The sequence below is a fragment of the Bos indicus genome, chromosome 13 (assembly GCF_029378745.1).
Source record: "Bos indicus isolate NIAB-ARS_2022 breed Sahiwal x Tharparkar chromosome 13, NIAB-ARS_B.indTharparkar_mat_pri_1.0, whole genome shotgun sequence".
NCBI lineage: Eukaryota > Metazoa > Chordata > Mammalia > Artiodactyla > Bovidae > Bos > Bos indicus.
Genome location: NC_091772.1, coordinates 73473620 through 73493474, shown reverse-complemented (window position 1 = coordinate 73493474; position 19855 = coordinate 73473620). Strand labels below are relative to the sequence as shown.

The 19855-nt window shown below is 44.3% G+C and overlaps 1 protein-coding gene across 1 annotated transcript; it reads left to right on the top strand.

Annotated features, from left to right (window-relative positions):
* The first annotated feature begins 11548 nt into the window (after positions 1-11548).
* On the top strand, positions 11549-14516 carry WFDC5 (WAP four-disulfide core domain 5). Its single transcript, XM_019972834.2, has 4 exons — positions 11549-11679; positions 13538-13678; positions 13772-13912; positions 14285-14516. Exons 1-3 carry the CDS (start codon positions 11595-11597, stop codon positions 13909-13911), a joined length of 366 nt encoding a protein of 121 aa, XP_019828393.2. The 5' UTR covers positions 11549-11594; the 3' UTR covers position 13912; positions 14285-14516.
* Positions 14517-19855: the final 5339 nt, after the last annotated feature.

Sequence of the window (19855 nt, the reverse complement as noted above, 5' to 3'; positions counted from 1 at the left end):
ATAAACTGCCTAAGCTAGTCTGAGTTGGTATTTGTCACTGTTGTCCAAGTTCAGAGTAAAAAAAATGAATACCCAGATATTAGGTATTGTCCGGGAGAGAAACTGAAGTGTGGAAATAACAGTTGAATCCTGAGTGAGACAGATCAGATCAGATCAGTCGCTCAATCGTGTCCGACTCTTTGCGACCCCATGAATCGCAGCACGCCAGGCCTCCCTGTCCATCACCAACTCCCGGAGTTCACTGAGACTCACGTCCATCGAGTCAGTGATGCCATCCAGCCATCTCATCCTCTGTCGTCCCCTTCTCCTCCTGCCCCCGATCCCTCCCAGCATCAGGGTCTTTTCCAATGAATCAACTCTTCGCATGAGGTGGCCAAAGTACTGGAGTTTCAGCTTTAGCATCATTCGTTCCAAAGAAATCCCAGGGCTGATCTCCTTCAGAATGGACTGGTTGGATCTCCTTGCAGTCCAAGGGACTCTCAAGAGTCTTCTCCAACACACAGGTCAAAAGCATCAATTCTTTGGTGCTCAGCCTTCTTCACAGTCCAACCCCCACATCCATACATGACCACAGGAAAAACCATAGCCTTGAGACAGGGAAGAAAGCAAACCAAGTATTTTATAGTCAAACAGTTTAAATCTCCATCCTTTGTTTCTTGGGACTCAGACCTCATCGTGTCCACCAGTGCTGCTGAAACATTAAGGAGCTATAACAAATACAAGATGTTGGAGTTGGCAGGCTACTTAAAAAAAGAAAAAGCTCCTCACAAAATAAATTATGCAAACAAAAACGTGTGTAGAACTGATACTCCTTAAAGAATTAAAACATTAAAATGGCAGCCTGCACTCACGTACCAAGAACAAAAAGAGAGTATTTCTAGTATATATGCCGTATCAACATTTATTCCTCGCCAGTTTCTTACCTGTCCATCTTCCACACAGGTAACCACTTTCTTGGATTTTCTATTTTTCTGTTAACTCAAGCATCTGGCTCATTTCTCACTGGGTTGTCTACCTTTTCCTCATTGTTTTGTAGAGAGAAGAAACTGTCACACGTTACTAGTAAGACTGTATATTCATGCAACCTGTTTGAAAATATATTTGGCATAGCTAGTAAAATTAAACATGAGCAAAATCTTTTCGATTTTTACCAATCTGATGAGTGAGAAGTGATGCACTGCTGAAGGTTTTAGTTAGCATCTTTCTCAGTTCAGTTTAGTTCAGTCACTCAGTCATGTCCTACTCTTGGCAACCCCGTGGCCTGCAGCATGCCAGGCTTCCCTGTCCTTCACCAACTCCCGGAGCTTGCTCAAACTCATGTCCATTGAGTCAGTGATGCCATCCAACCATCTCATCCTCCATTATCCCCTTCTCCTCCTGCCTTCAATCTTTCCCAGAATTAGGGTCTTTTCCAATGAGTCAGTTCTTTGCATCAGGTGGCCAAAGTATTGGAGATTCAGCTTCAGCATCAATCTTTACAATGAATATTCAGGACTGATTTCCTTTCAGATTGACTAGTTTGATTTCCTTGTAGTCCAAGGAGTCTTCTCCAAGAGTCTTCTCCAGCACCACAGTTCAAAAGCATCAGTTCTTCAGGGCTCAGCTTTCTTTATAGTCCAGCTCGCATATCCATACATGACTACTGGAAAAACCATAGCTTTGACTAGAAAGACTTTTGTCAGCAAAGGAATGTCTCTGCTTTTTAGTATGCTGTCTAGGTTGGTCAAAGCTTTTCTTCCCAGGAGCAAGTGTCTTTTAATTTCATGGCTGCAGTCACCATCTGAAGTGATTTTAGAGCTCAAGAAAATAAAGGAGTACTTCAAGGCTGTATATTGTCACCCTGATTATTTAACTTATATGCAGAGTACATCATGTGAAATGCTGGGCTGGATGAAGCACAAGCTGGAATCAAGATTGCCAGGAGAAATATCAACAACCTCACATACGTAGATGACACCTCCCTTATGGCAGAAAGTAAAGAGGAACTAAAGAGCCTCTTGATGAAAGTGAAAGAGGAGAGTGAAAAAGCTGGCTTAAAACTCAAGAGTCAAGAAACTAAGATTATGGCATCCGGTCCCATCACTTCATGGCAAGTAGATGGGGCAACAATATAAAGAGTGAGAGACTTTAGCATTTCTCCATCATGAATTATTTCAAGCATTTTTCATATCTTAAACATTACTTATATTTCTTTATCTGAAAACATTATTTCTTTTGCTCATTTTCCTATATATTCTTTAGCTTTTTTCTTGTCAATTTCTAGCACTCCTTACATATTATAGAGAAAGGTCTTTATCTGTGATATGGTTTGTAAGTAAAAATTTTAACTCATTCTTAAACCTGCTCAAAATAGCTCAGGGTGGCACTCTTTTCTCCTCTTCTCTAGATAATGCCTGCTGTTGTTCGATTCTTTCTGCTCTGGACTTATGCATTTCTGCTTCATGATATCCTTAAATTGGTGAAATTGTTTCATTAATGTTTTCAATTCACGTGACCAAAAAAAGTCCTAAATACTACAAAAGGATCATAGAAAAAGTAACTTTCTAAACTGTAACTGACCCAAGAAAAAGTAGAAAACCATTGCAAAGATGGAAACAATGGTCAACAATATTTGACCAAAAAAAAGCACCAGGATCAGACCTCTTCGTAAGCATATTCTATAAGGCAAACAAGGAACAAATAATTCTAATATGACATAAATAGAAAATAAGAAACAATTCCCAGCATGTCATATGAAGTATACATAATCTTGATAGCAGAGCTTAATAAGGACTCATGTCAATTATATGTCAATAAAGCTGTTTACAAATAAAATTATCAACAAGGATTCTATGAAAAAGGAAGATTTTAAGTAAATCTTATTCACAGAACATAGATTCATGAACACAAAAATCAACTATGTTCATAAAATTTCAAACAGATCTACAGATAATTGTTAGAATCAATAAGAATTTATCACAACAGATGCATACAAAGGAAATATACAAAACTCAATGGTACTACATAAATCAACAACACAAATCAGCAAATGAAATTTCAATAATTTTTCAGTTCAGTTCAGTTCAGTCACTCAGTCGTGTCCGACTCTTTGCAACCCCATGAATTGCAGCATGCCAGGCCTCCCTGTCCATCACCAACTCCTGGAGTTCACCTAAACTCATGTGCATTGAGTAGGTGATACCATCCAGCCATCTCATCCTCTGTCATCCCCTTCTCCTCCTGCCCCCAATGCCTCCCAGCATCAGGGTCTTTTTCAGTTAGTCAACTCTTCGCATGAGATGGCCAAAGTATTGGAGTTTCAGCCTCAGCATCAGTCCTTCCAATGAACACCCAGGACTGGTCTCCTTTAGGATGGACTGGTTGGATCTCCTTGCAGTCCAAGGGACTCTCAAGAGTCTTCTCCAACACCACAGTTCAAAAGCACCAATTCTTTGGTGCTCAGCTTTCTTCACAGTCCATCTCTCATATCCATACATGACCACTGGAAAAACCATAGCCTTGACTAGACAGACCTTTGTTGGCAAAGTAATATCTCTGCTTTTTAATATGCTATCAATAATTTGTATAATCATATAAAACATGAAGAGCTTATAAATACACATAATAGGTTTTGTGCAGAAACACTACAAAGAAAATTATAAAACTTTAGTGACAGACATTTTTTAATACCCCTAAATCAAATGTATATGATGTTCATGGATTGGAAGACTCAATATGATAAGCATGCCAATTCTCTTCAAATCGATTTTCAGTCTCAAGGCAATCAAACCCCCAGAAAAGTTTTTGCAAAAGTAAACCAAGAGAAACTTGGCAATGCAATTCTGAAATGCATACAAAAAATGCAAAAGGCAAGATAGCCAAAATACTCTTGAAGAAGAATAATTTAATAAGACTTGATGTAGGTGATATCAAGTTTTATTTTAAAGCTGTAATAATTATGATAAAGTGGTATTACAACAACCATAGACAGATACACAAATGAAAAAAAATAGAGCCACCAGAGAGATGACTTGCGCATATTGAGAGTAGGTTTCTAACTTGGTTATAGTAAACAAATATCGCTACTGTCATATTAAGAAGGCTGCACATCATAATATTAATATACATTCCCTAAGTGGTTGAAGATCCAACCAGCCCATTCTAAAGGAGATCAGTCCTGGGTGTTCTTTGGAAGGAATGATGCTAAAGCTGAAACTCCAGTACTTTGGCCACCTCATGTGAAGAGTTGACTCACTGGAAAGGACTCTGATGCTGGGAAGGACTGGGGGCAGGAGGAAAAGGGGATGACAGAGGATGAGATGGCTGATGGCATCACCGACTTGATGGACATGAGTTTGAGTGAACTCCGGGAGATGGTGATGGACAGGGAGGCCTGGCGTTCTAGGATTCATGGGGTCGCAAAGAGTCGGATACGACTGAGCAACTGAACTGAACTGAACTGAAGTGGTTGAAGGAGGATACAGGTTAAGAAGGCAGGATAGAAGGAAGGAGAAGAAAAATAAATAAATGTTGCTTTACCAAAAAACTCATCATGTCTGATGGGATCCTGTTACATTTATAAATATATTACCAAGAAATGAATATCACTAGATCTCTGTTTACTGACTTCCAGTGATGTCCATGCAATCTTACCTACAGAAAAAAAAGTTGGAGAGCACTATACGGGTTTTGATAATATTCCAGTTGAACATAGAACTCCTGTATATGAAAATACTTATGTGTGAAAAAGGAAAAGTGTTTGAAGGAATAGCCACTGCTATGAATACTGGTTACATGATGATGATGGGACGGGAAAGAGGACAAGCAGGGTAGCTCTGCCTTTATCCATATCAGTTTCTAATTTTTTTCTTGTTACAACGGTTGATGAAAGTTCAGTTAACAATTAAGAAGAAAGGGAATTTTATTTGAACCAGACTAGGATTATAACCCGGAAGAGAGACTCTCAGAAAGCTCTGAGAAACTGTTCCGCCAGGTGCAAGTTGAAGGCACAGGCATACACATTTTTGAGACAAAGGATCACATATCAAAGTGACATACTGATATTTTATACAAAGTTCACCAAGGACCATAGTGCCGGTAAGCCCATATAAAGAGGGTGGGAAGTCTATGATCTCCCGCAGAGTTGGGAAAGAATACTGTCCTTTGAAGAAATTATATTGCTAATGTCAGAAGAAAGGGGAAAATGTTATCTTTATGGTCAAGCAGATGTTCCTATCTTCGAGGAAGTTTGGTTAATATGTAATGCAAGTGCACACTACACGTTAGGGAGGAAGGGAAGAGGCCCAAATGGATGCAGAGAGAGAATTTTATGTCCAATTTTTTCTTATCCTGATAAGAATTTTATTTCATCACAGCAAAATCACTAATCTTATGATCTGAACATATTGAATAAAGAAAATCAAAATTCATAATTTGTTGTTGTTTAGTCGCTAAGTTGTGTCCAACTCTTTTGCAACCTCATGGACTGTAGCCCCCCAGGCTCCTCTGTCCATGGGATTTCTCAGGCAAGAATACTGGGGAGGGTTGCCATTTCCTTCTCCAGGGGATCTTCCTGACCCAGGGATCAAACTCACATCTCCTGCATTGGCAGGCAGATTCTTCACCACTGAGCCACCCAAATTCATTACAGGTTAGAATAAAGCATTCAAGTAATCACGTGAGTGGAGAAAATAGGGTAATTGAGAGTTGCATCTAAAGAAATGATTATATACACATATAATCATTATAAGTGTTACAAAGGGATGTATAAAATATGTCATAATGTAAAAGTAAAACAGTGCATGAATCAGAGGCAGTCAAAAGAAATCACCTAGGTAGTTCAAGCAGAAAAAGAATTTCAGCTATTGTATGAGCACATCTCATTGTAAGAACCCAAATCACCCGTGAAATCCTGGATATGAAGGAGTCTGGGGAAAGATAGGCATTTGATTTACAACCCCTGCAGTAAGGCAGTCTGGGAGCAGCTGAAATGCATGTAGATAGAGACTCTGCACAGTACCTGCCATACCCCAGCTCCCTCCCATACTGACACTTCCGATTAGAAAATATTCACCTCTCAGAAAGCAAAGTGCCCACCTTGAGTGGGAGCTGAAGTGAGTGGGTCTGAGAATAAGCAAGGCAGGACACAAGAGCTGGGAGATATGAATAAAATAAATAGAGAAGAATACAGGGTATTTATGAGAGCGGTTGTTACCTAGCAATGCTGGAGTAATATCTCATAGTGGCCAGGGCTGATGGTGGGAGCCCTCTTTCAACAAGTACCTAAGAGAAGTCCACCTATGTATTAGGAAAACTGCAACAGAGGAGGGAGCCCTTGAGCTAAATTAAGAAACCTATTACTTCCAACCCTTCCCACTCAAATAAGATACTCCTTTCAAAAGATAGTTCCTGACTCTGATTTAAAATCAGAAAGAAATTTGGAAATCATATAAGCTGTATAAAGAGACTCCTTTTTAAAAAAACAGAAATGAGAAGCAAACCTTAAAAGCATTTGAAAGAGGAGTTTTAAAATCCCCAGTAAAGTGTCACCACAAAGCTGAGAAAAAATTATAATCTAAAATAGATTTTTAAACTAGTGAAGCAAATTAAAGGTATGAGGAGAAGTGAAAGTCGCTCAGCCATGTCCGACTCCACTACCCCATGAATTTGTAACTGAACTGAGGCTTCTCTGTCCATGGAATTCTCCAGGCAAAAATACTGAAGTAGGTAGCCGTTCCCTTCTCCAGGGGATCTTCCCAACCGAGGGACTGAACCAGGGTCTCCCACACTAAAGGCAGATTCTTTACTGTCTGAGCCACCAGAGAAGCCCAGAGATATGAGGAACCATCATAAGACAGAAATATAGAAACTCAAAGAAGAGACAGCAAGGTAACAGGAAGATGTGCAATAGAATCTGATGGAGAGAAGAGAAATTGAAGAAAAGGAGAAAAATATTTCATAAATAAGGACTAAGTAAAGGAAGAAAAAAGGAACCATAAGAAAAGCATATGACATAAAATAAAAATAAAGAAGTAGCTTAAAAACACAGTTTTAAATATTAAAAAGTCAATGAAGATCCATCAGACATGAAAATCAAGTCCTACCAGGAAGAAAACCAAGTCAACAAAACAGAAGAATTATTTAAAACAATAATTGAGGAAAATATTTCTGAAATAAAAGATTTGAGTCTACATATCAAAAGCTCACGTTATAGCAAACACAAGATGAATGCAAGTAAATATTGTGGTCTTTCAAGATAAAAATAGAAGCCTTCAGGAGGCCAACACCCCTCTTCCAACTAAAAAAGAAACAAAACCTTAAAAAATCAGGTTGTAAGACAGCAATACTCAATGCCAGAAAATAGTGAAGCAAAACTTAGATACTCTATGGAAGAAAATATGCACTGAGGATTTTTGTACAACTTATTTGTCCTTGACCTAAATATATTTGTAAATGTGCAAGAACTCAAGAAATATTGTTTCTGATAACTTTCCTGGGGAGTTTCCAAGAGACAAGATTTATTCAATCAAGAAACATTTGCAGGAATTAGCAACATATTAACATTGAGTACTGAACATTTTCATTGTGGAATTAAGTCTGATGAAGGAGTAATAAATAGTATGTAAATGTGACCTATTGTGATAAAGTACAAATACCAAAATTTCCATCAGATAGGAGGATGAGGGAGAGAGGTAGCTCAAAGAGTAAGTCCACTGACTGCTTTATATATAATAGCTTCAAGTCAAAGGATATTTAAAACACATAAGGTTCAACAAAATTAAAAACTTGTGCATCAAAGGATCCTAGCAGGATAGTGAGAAGATCCTGCTGAGAAGAAGAAACAAACCAGGTCTCTGATAAGGGCCTATGACCCAGACTATACAAAGATCTCACAACTCCACATTAAAAAGATGAACAACCCAATTTAAAAATGGGCAAAGAACTTAGACATTTCTCTGAAGATACACAAGTGGCCAGTGAGCACCAGGAAAAGATGCTCAACATCACTAGTCATTGCTGCTGCTAAGTCACTTCAGTCGTATCCAACTCTTTGCAACTCCACGGACTGTAGCCTGCCAGGCTCCTCCGTCCATGGGATTTTCCAGGCAAGAATACTGGAGTGGGTTGCCATTTCCTTCTCCAGTTATTAGTCATTAGGCAGATGCAAATCAAAATCACAAGATACCACTTCATACCCAATAGTGTGACTACAAGAAAAAAAAAATTAATGGAAAATGACAAGCATCAACCAGGAGGTGAAGAAATTGGAACCCTTGTACATTGCTGGGGAGAAGGTAAAATGGTGTGAACTCTGTGGAAAACAGCCTGACAGTTCCTCGGAAAGATCAGCATAGAATTACCAGATGACTCAGCAATTCCACTCCCAGATGTATATGTAAAAGAACTGAAAACAGGAAGTTCTGGTCGATGACTGAGACACAGGAGGCTCCTCAACTCACCTCCAGCCCTGGTCACACAAAGTTGACAGCTACAACACAAAGCCATTGAAGGAAATCCAGTAATGAGTTGAACCAGTGCTACATATTGGGCAAGCAAGAAAATACTCACATTGGAGAGGGTCTTGGCACAGCCTCAAGCCACGAAGAACAAAGAAGGTGGCTTGGACAATTACAAGGGTTCGAGACACAACCAAGAGCTTGGGAGGGTGGGATGACGAGGTTCCTCTCCTATATGTGGTCATTGCTATATGTGGAAGTCGTTGCTATTTTATCTAATGCCCAGCAGCCAGTACAGACTGTGGAGGAAAATGAAGTCTCCACACTGGGTCTTGCACATTTCCCCCACACCTGCAGGTAGCTCCCTACTGGGCACACCCACTTTCCCTGCAGGCTCCAACCCAGACCAGCAACCCTCAGCTCTGCTAGCCCTGCCATTTCACCACATTATGTCCCAGGAATATCAGAACGTGTTCTGCAACAGTTTACTGGGAGGTCCCTGCTCTTTAAGCATCTCTCCTGTTGGAGTCTGAGATTCAGCTCCACTGGCAGGTACTCCATCTGCCTGGTTGGCATAGTAACCTCCTTCCTGTGGTCTCTTTTGAGAAATAAATGATAAGGCAAAACACGCTGAGTCTCTGATATGTTAGAATAATTTAGTGGCATGAGCAGTGTCCTCTCAGTTCAGTTCAGTTCGATCGCTCAGTCACGTACGACTCTGCGAGCCCATGGACTGCAGCACGCCAGGCCTCCCTGTCTATCACCAACTACCGGAGTTTACCCAAACTCATGTCGATTGAGTCAGTGAAGCCATCCAACCATCTCATCCTCTGTTGTCCCCTTCTCCTCCCGCCTTCAATCTTTTCCAGCATCAGGGTCTTTTCACATGAGTCAGTTCTTTGCATCAAGTGGCCAAAGTATTGGAGTTTCAGCTTCAACAGCAGTCCTTCCAATGAACACTCAGGACTCATCTCCTTTAGGATGGACTGGTTGGATCTCCTTGCAGTCCAAGGGACTCTCAAGAGTCTTCTCCAACATCACAGTTCAAAAGCATCAATTCTTTGGCGCTCAACTTTCTTTACAGTCCACCTCTCACATCCATACATGACTACTGGAAAAACCATAGCCCTGACTATATGGACCTCTGTTGACAAAGTAATGTCTCTGCTTTTTAATATGCTATCTAAGTTGGTCATAACTTCTTCCAAAGACTAAGCGTCTTTTAATTTCATGGCTGCAGTCACCATCTGCAGTGATTTTGGAGCCCATAAAAATAAAGTCTGCCACTATTTCCACTGTTTCCCCATCTATTTGCCATGAAGTGATGGGACCGGATGCCATGATCTTCGTTTTCTGAATGTTGAGCTTTAAGCCAACTTTTTCACTCTCCTCTTTCACTTTCAAGAGCCTCTTTAGTTCTTCTTTGCTTTCTGCCATAAGGGTGGTGTCATCTGCATATCTGAGGTTATTGATATTTCTCCCGGCAATCTTGATTCCAGCTTGTGCTTCATCCAGCCCAGTGTTTCTCTAGACAATAATAATTTGGGGGTAGGGAAGACTTAAGGGGTGGCAGGAACCTACAGTGGAAGGGGGATTTTCCTAGACAGACCCCAGTGACCTCACGGCTCTGCTGTCCATGCACTGGTCTCACAGTCCTGTTCCAAGGAGGTGCCAAGGAAGTTCAAGTTCCTGGAAGGAGATACTCTGAGTGACTTCAAGAACAGTGGCCTGGAAGTCAGTCTCAGCTTTGCCGTGAACTTGCTGTGTGACCTCAGGAAAATAGCTCTCCTTCTCTGAGCTTCAGTTTGGGATTTAGATTTTTATTGAACTTTCTTGTGAACAACAGCCAAGTAGTCTGTGTAGTTTGTAATTAGGAATAAAAATCAGCCTCATAAAATTTTCCTTCTAAACAAAGCTGCCAAGGGGATGCCAGAATTTCCAAAGTCACATCAGATCATGAACTACAGGGCCCTTCTTTTCCTGAGAGCTTAGAAGATAGCATGAGGTTAAACCCCCAGGAGCACTTCCTGATTGTGAGGGTTGTCCTGGACTGGAACATTCTCTTCCTTTCTCAGGGTCAGAGGAGGTATCGCCTCGCTTCCGAGAACAGGATGGGGATCATGGAGAAGCGATGTTCTCACGAAGAAGACATCCCAGCCTAGTTAAGAATTAACTGTGTCTTTGAGCCAGCCCCCTCCCATCTACAGCCGACTGTTCCCTCATCTTTCAAATGGGAGGGCGGGGAGGATGGCCTTGATCTCCTCCTGTCCTGGTGAGTTACTCAGGTTCAGTACATTTCCGCTTGGGGCCCCTTAGGACTCTGAGCTCCACTTATCCCTCTTCCACCAAACACAGGAGCCAGATGATGTGAAATCTAGGCGGGGGTGCTTGGCTGAGATGACCTTTTGCTCAGGATCCCTTAGGGCCAGGGAAGGGGTCCCAGAGGCCACCTTCAACCTCTGTGACCAGCCACCACAGCCAAACCTAAAGCCTCGCTCCATCATCCACCCCTGATAGCTCAGCCAGCTCCAAGCAGAGGGCAGTTCTACCAGATGCCACTGAAGGTGATCTTACTAAAGGCAGGATGGTCTCTCTCTCTCATCCATCAGAGCCCAAGAGGAGAGACCAGGGCTGGCCCCACTCACTGGGGCAGCCTGGGCCAGCTGTCTCCAGCAGAGAGCGCTGATCCTAACTCGAATGCTTCCCTTCGCAGGTCTCAGAGCTCTGCAAACCCTTCCTGGACATTCAAAGCTGACTTCTATCCTCCACCTAAGCCACGGCTGGGGCTTCAAGATGTTAGAGACCTAAGGAAGGGACCATCTGACTCAACAACTCTCACCCTTTATACAAATGAGAAAACCTGAAGTCCAAACACGGACAAGGCTTGTCCAAATCACAACCCAAGTAGGCGATACAGGCAGGACCGGATCCCAGCCCCTGACACGCAGGGCAAGTCCTCACCCATCGTCAATTCTTACACAAGCAGCCTTGCACGGTGGCTCTTGGGCAGGGGGTGGGGCCAGGATGAGACAGACACATACCACTCTGTTTATCCCCTCTCCTTCCTCCCTTAACTCAGTTGCTCTAGCCTCCCAAGGTTAGTAGGTGTTAATCTGGGGGCCTCTGGGTTCTACCTTATCAGGTGTCAGCAACAGAAACATGAGAGCCCAGAGCCTCCTCCTCCTGGTGGCCCTCCTGGGTTTGGGGAGCCAGTTACCTGCTGCCTTGGGCAGGAGGAAGGGAGGTGAGTATGGGTAGGTTCCTCCGCTCCAAGGACAGAGGTGGTTTCTACCTTTAAGGCGAGAATAAGGGTTTGGGGGAAGGTAGGCAATGAAGTGTAAGTGTGTGTGTGTGTGTGTGTGTGTGTGCACGCGTGTGCCCCCTTCTTAGTACTTTCAGCAGCTTGCCTCTTGTCTGTACATCTTCATGCCTGTCAGCCTGTTTGCGTGTGCAGCTGTAAATGTTTTCTTGCCAGTTTCCTGGTGCTTGCCTGTCTACACGTCTGAGTGTAGGATTGTGTTCACATGCATGCGTCTACCTCTAGTTAAACGTGTAGCTTTGTGCCTGCTTGTCAGTGTGATCTGCGTCTGCCCATGTATCCCTAGGGACGACTGCACACGTGTGTGTCTGAGTCTGCATGTGTGTCCGTGTGAGAACACGTGTCTTCCTGTGCCTCTGGGGAGGGTTGGAGTGGACGGTCGGTCCCTGCTCCTTGGTGTCTCCATGGGGGCGTCTGGACCTGTGGGTCTGCATGGCAGGGAGATGGTCTTTTCTGTCATCCTCTGTGGAAACGAGGTCTGGACTGGCCCCCTGCCCATCTTGTTTGTGTCCTTCTCCAGGCTTCTCTGTCTCCCAGCCCAATCTGTGAAAGGGACTCCGGAGTTGTGTACAACTCTGGGATCGGGGATCTGTCGGAAGGAACCTCTACCTACCCTACCTCTCTTCTCCTCCACCTCCTTTAAAAGGCTGAGTCTGACCTGTCAACAGATGGGAGAGGCTGGGGCTGCAGAGATAGCCAGACAGGTGCCTCCCCACCCAGGCGATGCCTCCACTTCCATCCCTTCTGGGCCTGTAACACTCTGACCACATCGGTGTGTGTATATGACTGTGTCTCTGTGTATATGTCTGTGAGTGGGGAGCCTGGATTTGGAGAGAAGGTTAGGGAAGGCAGATGAAAACTTGAGAGTAATACATGGGGCAAAAAACAGGGCCTACAAAGAGAAGCAGCTTGGAGTTGATCAGGAGCCGCCAGGTGGAGACAGGGTAGACGAAGAAACCAGAGTCATGGGCTGGGGCCAGGCCAGGAGCGGTCTAGTTGCCCCGGTGGAGATTATGAACTTCGTTGTTTTTTTTTTTTCCCCGCCTTATATGTCATCTGAGTCTCAAACCAACCGTGGGAGGATGGAGTCTAGCTTCCCATTTCACAGACAGAAAACTGAGGCTTGGAGTACCAAACAAACTAAAAAACAACAACAAAAGCCTTGCCAGCCATTTACAACATCATGGATGGACCTTGAGGCCATTATGCTAAGGGAAATAAATCAGAGAAAGATAAATACCGTATGGGATTATCTAAAAAACAAAAAACCAAGCTCATAGATACAGAAAACACTTGGTGGTTGTTGCCAAAGGTAGGGTGTAGGGGTGGGAGTGAAATGGGTGAAGGGGTCAAAACGTACACACTTCCGGATATAAAATAAGTCACGAAGATACAGTGTACAGCATGACGACTACAGTTAATAATGCTACCATCCACATTTGGATGTAGCTAAAAGAACTGATCTTAAACATTCTTATCACAAGAAAAACAATTTAACTATGTATGGTGACCGACGTTAATGAGACACTGTGGCGATCGTTTTGCAGGACATACAAAAATAAATCATCACATTGCACACCTGAAACTAACATAATGTTACATTTCACTTTAGATGTCAATAAAAATAAAAAAAAAAAAGCAAGTCCATTCCAAAAAAAAAAAGTTGCAAACAATGGGCAAAGAAGTACGGAATGGAGAATTTAGATTGCCTGATCCCCAGGACAGCGCTTATACTGAATTCTGAACTGCCTCCAGTAGCAAAATTTGGGGAGTTCTCTTACAGAGAAGTCTGGGGGCTGCCCACCGGATGACGGGCCCTGCCTCCTCTCCGTGCCTGATCAGTGTCTGCACGACAGCCAGTGTCCCTCGGGGATGAAGTGCTGTCGCCAAGGGTGCTTCCTCCAGTGTGTCCGGAAGGTTTCAGGTAAGGGTCCCTCTCCACCTTGCTGAGTGCCAGCCAGACCCCAGACCCCAGGGCCGGGGCACAGGCAGGGCTCACCCGGTCCCCGTGTTGCAGTTAAGACGGGCAGATGCCCCGAGGACCGTCTGCGCTGCGTTAGCCCCGTGCAGCACCTGTGCTCCAAGGACTCGGACTGCCAGGGCCGCAAGCGGTGCTGCCCGGGTGCCTGCGGCCGGGACTGCAGAAACCCCGTCTGAGGTAGGGCTGTGTGTGCCTCGGGCAAGCTCCTTCCCTCTCTGAGCCCCAGCCCTAAGAGATTCCTCGAGTTCAACCAGCTGAACAGGAACCTTCCCAGAAGCCTGGGCCTCCTGTGGCCAGCACTGGAAAAGTGGATGGGGTGGGAGGGGTCCTCTAGGATGACAGAGGAACTGGGGGTCCCTGTTCTCTTGCTGAACTCCTATCACCTGGACCACAGCCCTAAACACTCGGAGCTTCAGTTTGCCCTTGTGAAGGAGGGCAGGGGATCCTGCCTTCGTGGCTGGGCTGATGGGGCCTCGATGAGGGAATTGGGCCCAGAACCCAGAGCTTTATTATGGAAAGGGGGTTAACCTTTTCCTTCTCTCTCCTCAGGCTAATTCTGGCTTAGGATCCATAACTCTGAACCTCGGGATGGGGTTCTCTGCAGGAAGATATGAAGATGGGTGGGGTCTGGGACACAGCAACCCAGAGAGAAGCCCCTCTGCCAGTGGAAATTCCAACCTTTTAATAAACACTGTTCTAGAAGAATTTTCCAAACATCAATCTGTTCACAGTGTTTGCCATACCTGCAAAATAGCATCATAATATTTTGTGTATTGCCTGTACTCCTATTGACCTAATGTTTTTCTTCCAAGGGACTCACTTTTGTGTAAAAATAAATTTACTTGAGAAGAAAAACTGGATATCACTACTTTAAATGGGATAAGCAGGGTCACTTGTCACAAACAGAATGTAAGTGTAAAAGCAGATGCAATGAAAGCAATTAAGTTCCATGTAAGTAAATCATGTCTAATTAAATGATATGAAATAATAATACTAGATTCTGGCTAGATACTGCCACCTGCCAGAACTGTGAGCATGAAGCCTGCTCTATGTTTCTGTTGTGATAAAGGAAGATTAACGAGGGTTAAAGAGACGTTAAAGACGCAGATCTCTAATCTGGGATATTCTTGCTGGTGTAATCAGAAGGATTAAAAAGAACTTTCTCAATGCAAGAGTCACTGTTGTACGATGTTGCATCCAGACACACCCTATGATCATTTGGGAAATGTCTGAACAGGTGAGATGTCATTATTTATGGGTGGGTCTGACTCTACCATTGGATAATAACTCACTGGCCTCCAGTTCTTGTGGGCCTGGTCCATAGTCAGAGCTTAATGAGTGGGGGTGTCAAGGGAATGACAGCCATCCCAAGTGGCACTAGTGGTAAAGAACCCGCCTGCCAATGCAGGAGATGTAAGAGATTAGGGTTCAATCCCTGGGTCGGGAAGATGTGCTGGAGAAGGAAAACGGCAACCCACTCCAACATTCTTGCCTGGAGAATCCCATGGAGAGGGGAGCCTGGTGGGCTACAGTCCATAGGGTAGCAAAGAATCAGACACTACTGAAGCAACTTAGTGTGCACACGCGTGCATACACACACACACACACACACACACACACACACACAGCATCCCAAGGGACATTCCTGAGAGTGATCCCCAGCAGACAGCAAGCAGGAAAAGGTCCATCCTACAACAAGAGGGAAATGAATTCTGCCAACACTCTGTGATCTAGAAGAGAACCTCAAACCCCAGATGAGAACCATGACCCTGGCTGACACCTTCAACCTAGTAAGACCCTGGGTAGAGAATCCAGCTGTGTCATGCCCAGATTTCTGATCCACAGAAACTATGAGGTGATTAATTTCGTATTTCTTCAATTTCTAGGGAGATCAGGTTCAATCCCTGGTTGGGGAACTAGATCCCATATGCCACAGCTAAGAGTTTGCATGAAGTGAAGTGAAGTTGGTCAGTTGTGTCCGACTTTTTGCGACCCCGTGGACTGTAGCCTACCAGGCCCCTCTGTCCTTGGGATTTTCCAGGCAAAAGTACTGAAGGGGGTTGCTATTTCCTTCTCCAGGGAATTTTCTCAACCCAGGGATCGAATCTAGGTCTCCTGCATTGCAGGCAGACGCTTTACTGTCTGAGCCACCAGGGAAGCCCTGGTGTTTGCATGCTGCAACTAAAAAATAGAAAAAAAGACCCCACATGTTGCAAGTAAAAGAGCCCACATGTGGGGCATCCCTGGTGGCTCAGATGGTAAAGATTCCACATGCCACAGCTAAGACCTGGTCAGATCAGATCAGATCAGATCAGTTGCTCAGTCGTGTCCGACTCTTTGCAACCCCATGAATCTCAGCACGCCAGGCCTCCCTGTCCATCACCAACTCCTGGAGTTCACTCAGACTCACATCCATCGAGTCGGTGATGCCATCCAGCCATCACATCCTCTGTCGTCCCCTTCTCCTCCTGCCCCCAATCCCTCCCAGCATCAGAGTCTTCCAATGAGTCAACTCTTCACATGAGGTGGCCAAAGTACTGGAGTTTCAGCTTCAGCATCGTTCCTTCCAAAGAAATCCCAGGGCTGATCTTCAGAATGGACTGGTTGGATCTCCTTGCAGTCCAAGGGACTCTCAAGAGTCTTCTCCAACACCACAGTTCAAAAGCATCAATTCTTCGGCGCTCAGCCTTCTTCACAGTCCAACTCTCACATCCATACATGACCACTGGAAAAACCATAGCCTTGACTAGATGAACCTTTGTTGGCAAAGTAATGTCTCTGCTTTTGAATATGCTATCTAGGTTGGTCATAACTTTCCTTCCAAGGAGTAAGTGTCTTTTAATTTCATGGCTGAAGTTACCATCTGCAGTGATTTTGGAGCCCAGAAAAATAAAGTCTGACACTGTTTCCACTGTTTCCCAATCTATTTCCCATGAAGTGATGGGACCGGATGCCATGATCTTCGTTTTCTGAATGTTGAGCTTTAAGCCAACTTTTTCACTCTCCACTTTCACTTTCATCAAGAGGCTTTTTAGTTTCTCTTCACTTTCTGCCATAAGGCTGGTGTCATCTGCATATCTGAGGTTATTGATATTTCTCCCAGCAATCTTGATTCCAGCTTGTGTTTCTTCCAGTCCAGCGTTTCTCATGATGTACTCTGCATATAAGTTAAATAAACAGGGTGACAATATACAGCCTTGACATACTCCTTTTCCTATTTGGGACCAGTTTGTTGTTCCATGTCCAGTTCTAACTGTTGCTTCCTGACCTGCATACAAACTTCTCAAGAGGCAGATCAGGTAGTCTGGTATTCCCATCTCTTTCAGAATTTTCCACAGTTGTACAGCCAAATAAATAAATACTAAAAACAAACAACCTCTCCCAAAGTAATACCTGGATTTTGAAGACAGCACAAAAGTGAAAATGTAAAATACCTCATTCATACTTTCTTTATTGATTCCATGTTGAAATTACATTAATAATATTGGGGTTAAATAAAATATAGTAGTAAGACTAATGTTACTCATTTCTTTTTACTGTTTTTAAAAGTTGCCTTAAGAAAAATTTAAAGCCTATATGTGGCTCACATTACATCTATCAGACACTGATGGCCTAGAAGACTCAGAAGTCGACTGACCATATGACCTTGAGCAAGTCACCTCACCTCTCAAAGCCTTACATTTCTTATCTGCAAGATTGGAATAATAATAATGGTGCCTATGCCACAAACATTGTGCAGTTTAAAAGATGAGGTCTATAGAATATTGGAACCAAGGTAAGTGCTCAATAAATAAACCATCATTATTAGTAACAATATCTGTAAAATAGGAATCCTTTCTTGTAACCAGGTCCTAATCTTGACCAGGCACACAGTAGCTGTTTAATAAAAGCTTGTGGGTCACACACTTTGACAAAGCTCTTTGGCAGGGTTCTGTCTTACCCTTGCCACTGTGAATCAGGAATTCTGTGGGCAGGTAAGGACACTGAATTTCGGGGGCAAAATGATTTGTTCAGGCTTTCCTGTTTCAAGATGTCCCTGCTGAAATATTGGAATATGTGAGTTCCAATCCCAGGTCCACAAGGTCTAGCTAAGTGCCCTGAGCAAGTGACACTTGTGAAACAGGGAACAGAAGACCCTGTCGGCAAGAACTTAGATAACTCACCTGAAGCCCAGACCCTGGCCCATATTAAGGACTCAACTAAGGAAGCTATTATTACTGTTGTCCTTCTCTGCAGGGACCCCCCCCCCCCACGAAATTACCCCTCATCCCCCAGCCCCTGACTTGGTGAGGATGCTGTGGGGGCCCAGTCTCCATACACCCCCCTTCTTCTCTCAACCGAGTCAGGAATAGAAACCACCGCTTCCGGGCTCCCTCCCCGGGCAGCGGCAGCGATCAATAGACCTCAGCCACCGGGGACGGAGGAAGGTTGGGCAGAGGCGGCAGCGGGGCCTCTGGCTGCAGGCTGCAGAGGCACAGAGGGGCCGTGGAGCAGAGAGATCCCGGCCAGATAGCGGCTCTCCAGCCTCTGCGCCTTCGGGAACCACACAGCCAGCAGGCACCCTGGAGGAGCCCCTACAGGTAAGGGACCTCCCTTGGAGTGTGGGAAGCGACAAGGAAGGGGCGTGGGCTGCAAGAATAGGAAGCCAGGCTGCCCCGGGGTTCCCAGTGCCCAGGGCCCCACTATGAGAACCCCCTCAAGGAGTGAGCAGCGTGGGACTGGCTGAGCTTTGGGGCTGTCCCATCGGCTCATCTGTACAGCAAGAGTCGAAAACCTCCCAGTCAGGGTTGGTGGAGGGATTAAACTCAGTCAAGAGTATCTAGAGCCCAGAGAAGTGACCAGCACATAGTAGGTGCTCAAAATTAATGTATGGAGAGTCTTGAATCAAAAAGCCTAGTCTCCAGCCTCAACTGTGCCATGGGCTAGCTGGATAATAATTTTGAGCAGATGATTTTGAGCAAATCATTAATCTTTCTTACTGATATTCAGATTCTTGTCAGAGAAGGTTTGTTAAATTATTCATCCTGTTTCATAGAGCAGGAAGGTGAGTTCTAGAAAAAATGGAAAAGGATTTGCCCACAGTCATGTGCCTAATGCGTGATGGAACTGGATTAGAAACCCCATATTTTGACTCCAAGTCCAGTGGAGGCATAGGAGCTGCATCACATGTGTATTCATTGTGCATGTATTATGTGCCAGGAATGGTGCTGCCCATAAACAATTTGCCTCATTTAATCCTCAAAACTTCTCATGAAAAGTAGGATGTCCCCCAGTTTACAGATGAGGAAACCAAAGCTCAGAGAGGGGCATGATTCTGCTCAAGGTCAACAGTTAGTAAATGGCAGATGCAGAATTTGAACCCAAGTCTAATGAAGGAAGTGCGATGAATTGACATTTATTGAGCATCTATTGTGTTCCAGGGGCCTCTGCACACATACTCACAATAACTCTTCACCGGAATGTATTATCTCCATTCTGTAGATAAGGGAGCTAAAACCCAGAGCTGGAGGAGACTGGCCAGAGGTCACACAAGTGACAGAGGTAAGGATGAAATCCCCACTTACTTCAACACTAGGCTCAGAGTGAGTGAAAGGTACCCTGCGTGCTTCCTGTCAGGCACTGGGCCAGCGGCTGGATACACACTCAGTCCCCGGTCCACCCTGAGAAGCAGGCATTACTGAACCCACAGCCCAGATGAGATTACTGAGGGTCAGGAGGTGAGTCACTAGCCCTTGAATCCAGCAGAGCTCGGAGACAGTGAGCAGTGGAAGCATCTAACATTTCCTGAGTGTCCATAACCCACCTTAATCCTCCAGCCTTCGGGAGCAGGGGCTATTGTCTGCATTGTGAATTGTGCATCGTGCCAGAAATAGAAATCTGGAGAAAAGCATCTTCTTCAAGGCTCCAGCTGCATTGGGGGCTGATAAGCCCAGGTTTGCCTAATTCTGGGAGACAGTAAAACAGGTGAATGACTTACTACACTCCTTCTGGAGCCAGGCCTGCTAAAGACATTAGGTCATTTACTATTTTTAACCACCCTTGGCGATGGTTGACAGCAGCTCTGAAAGGTGACATGACTTGTTTATGGTCACACAAAAGTGCCAAAATTCTGTTTGACTG

Excerpts from the sequence above, each read along its gene's own strand:
- WFDC5 (XM_019972834.2), top strand. The coding sequence starts at position 11,595 with ATGAGAGCCCAGAGCCTCCTCCTCCTGGTGGCCCTCCTGGGTTTGGGG. Across the intron at positions 11,680-13,537 it reads CTTGGGCAGGAGGAAGGGAG|AGAAGTCTGGGGGCTGCCCA; the intron begins GTGAGTATGGGT and ends GTTCTCTTACAG. Across the intron at positions 13,679-13,771 it reads GTGTGTCCGGAAGGTTTCAG|TTAAGACGGGCAGATGCCCC; the intron begins GTAAGGGTCCCT and ends CCCGTGTTGCAG.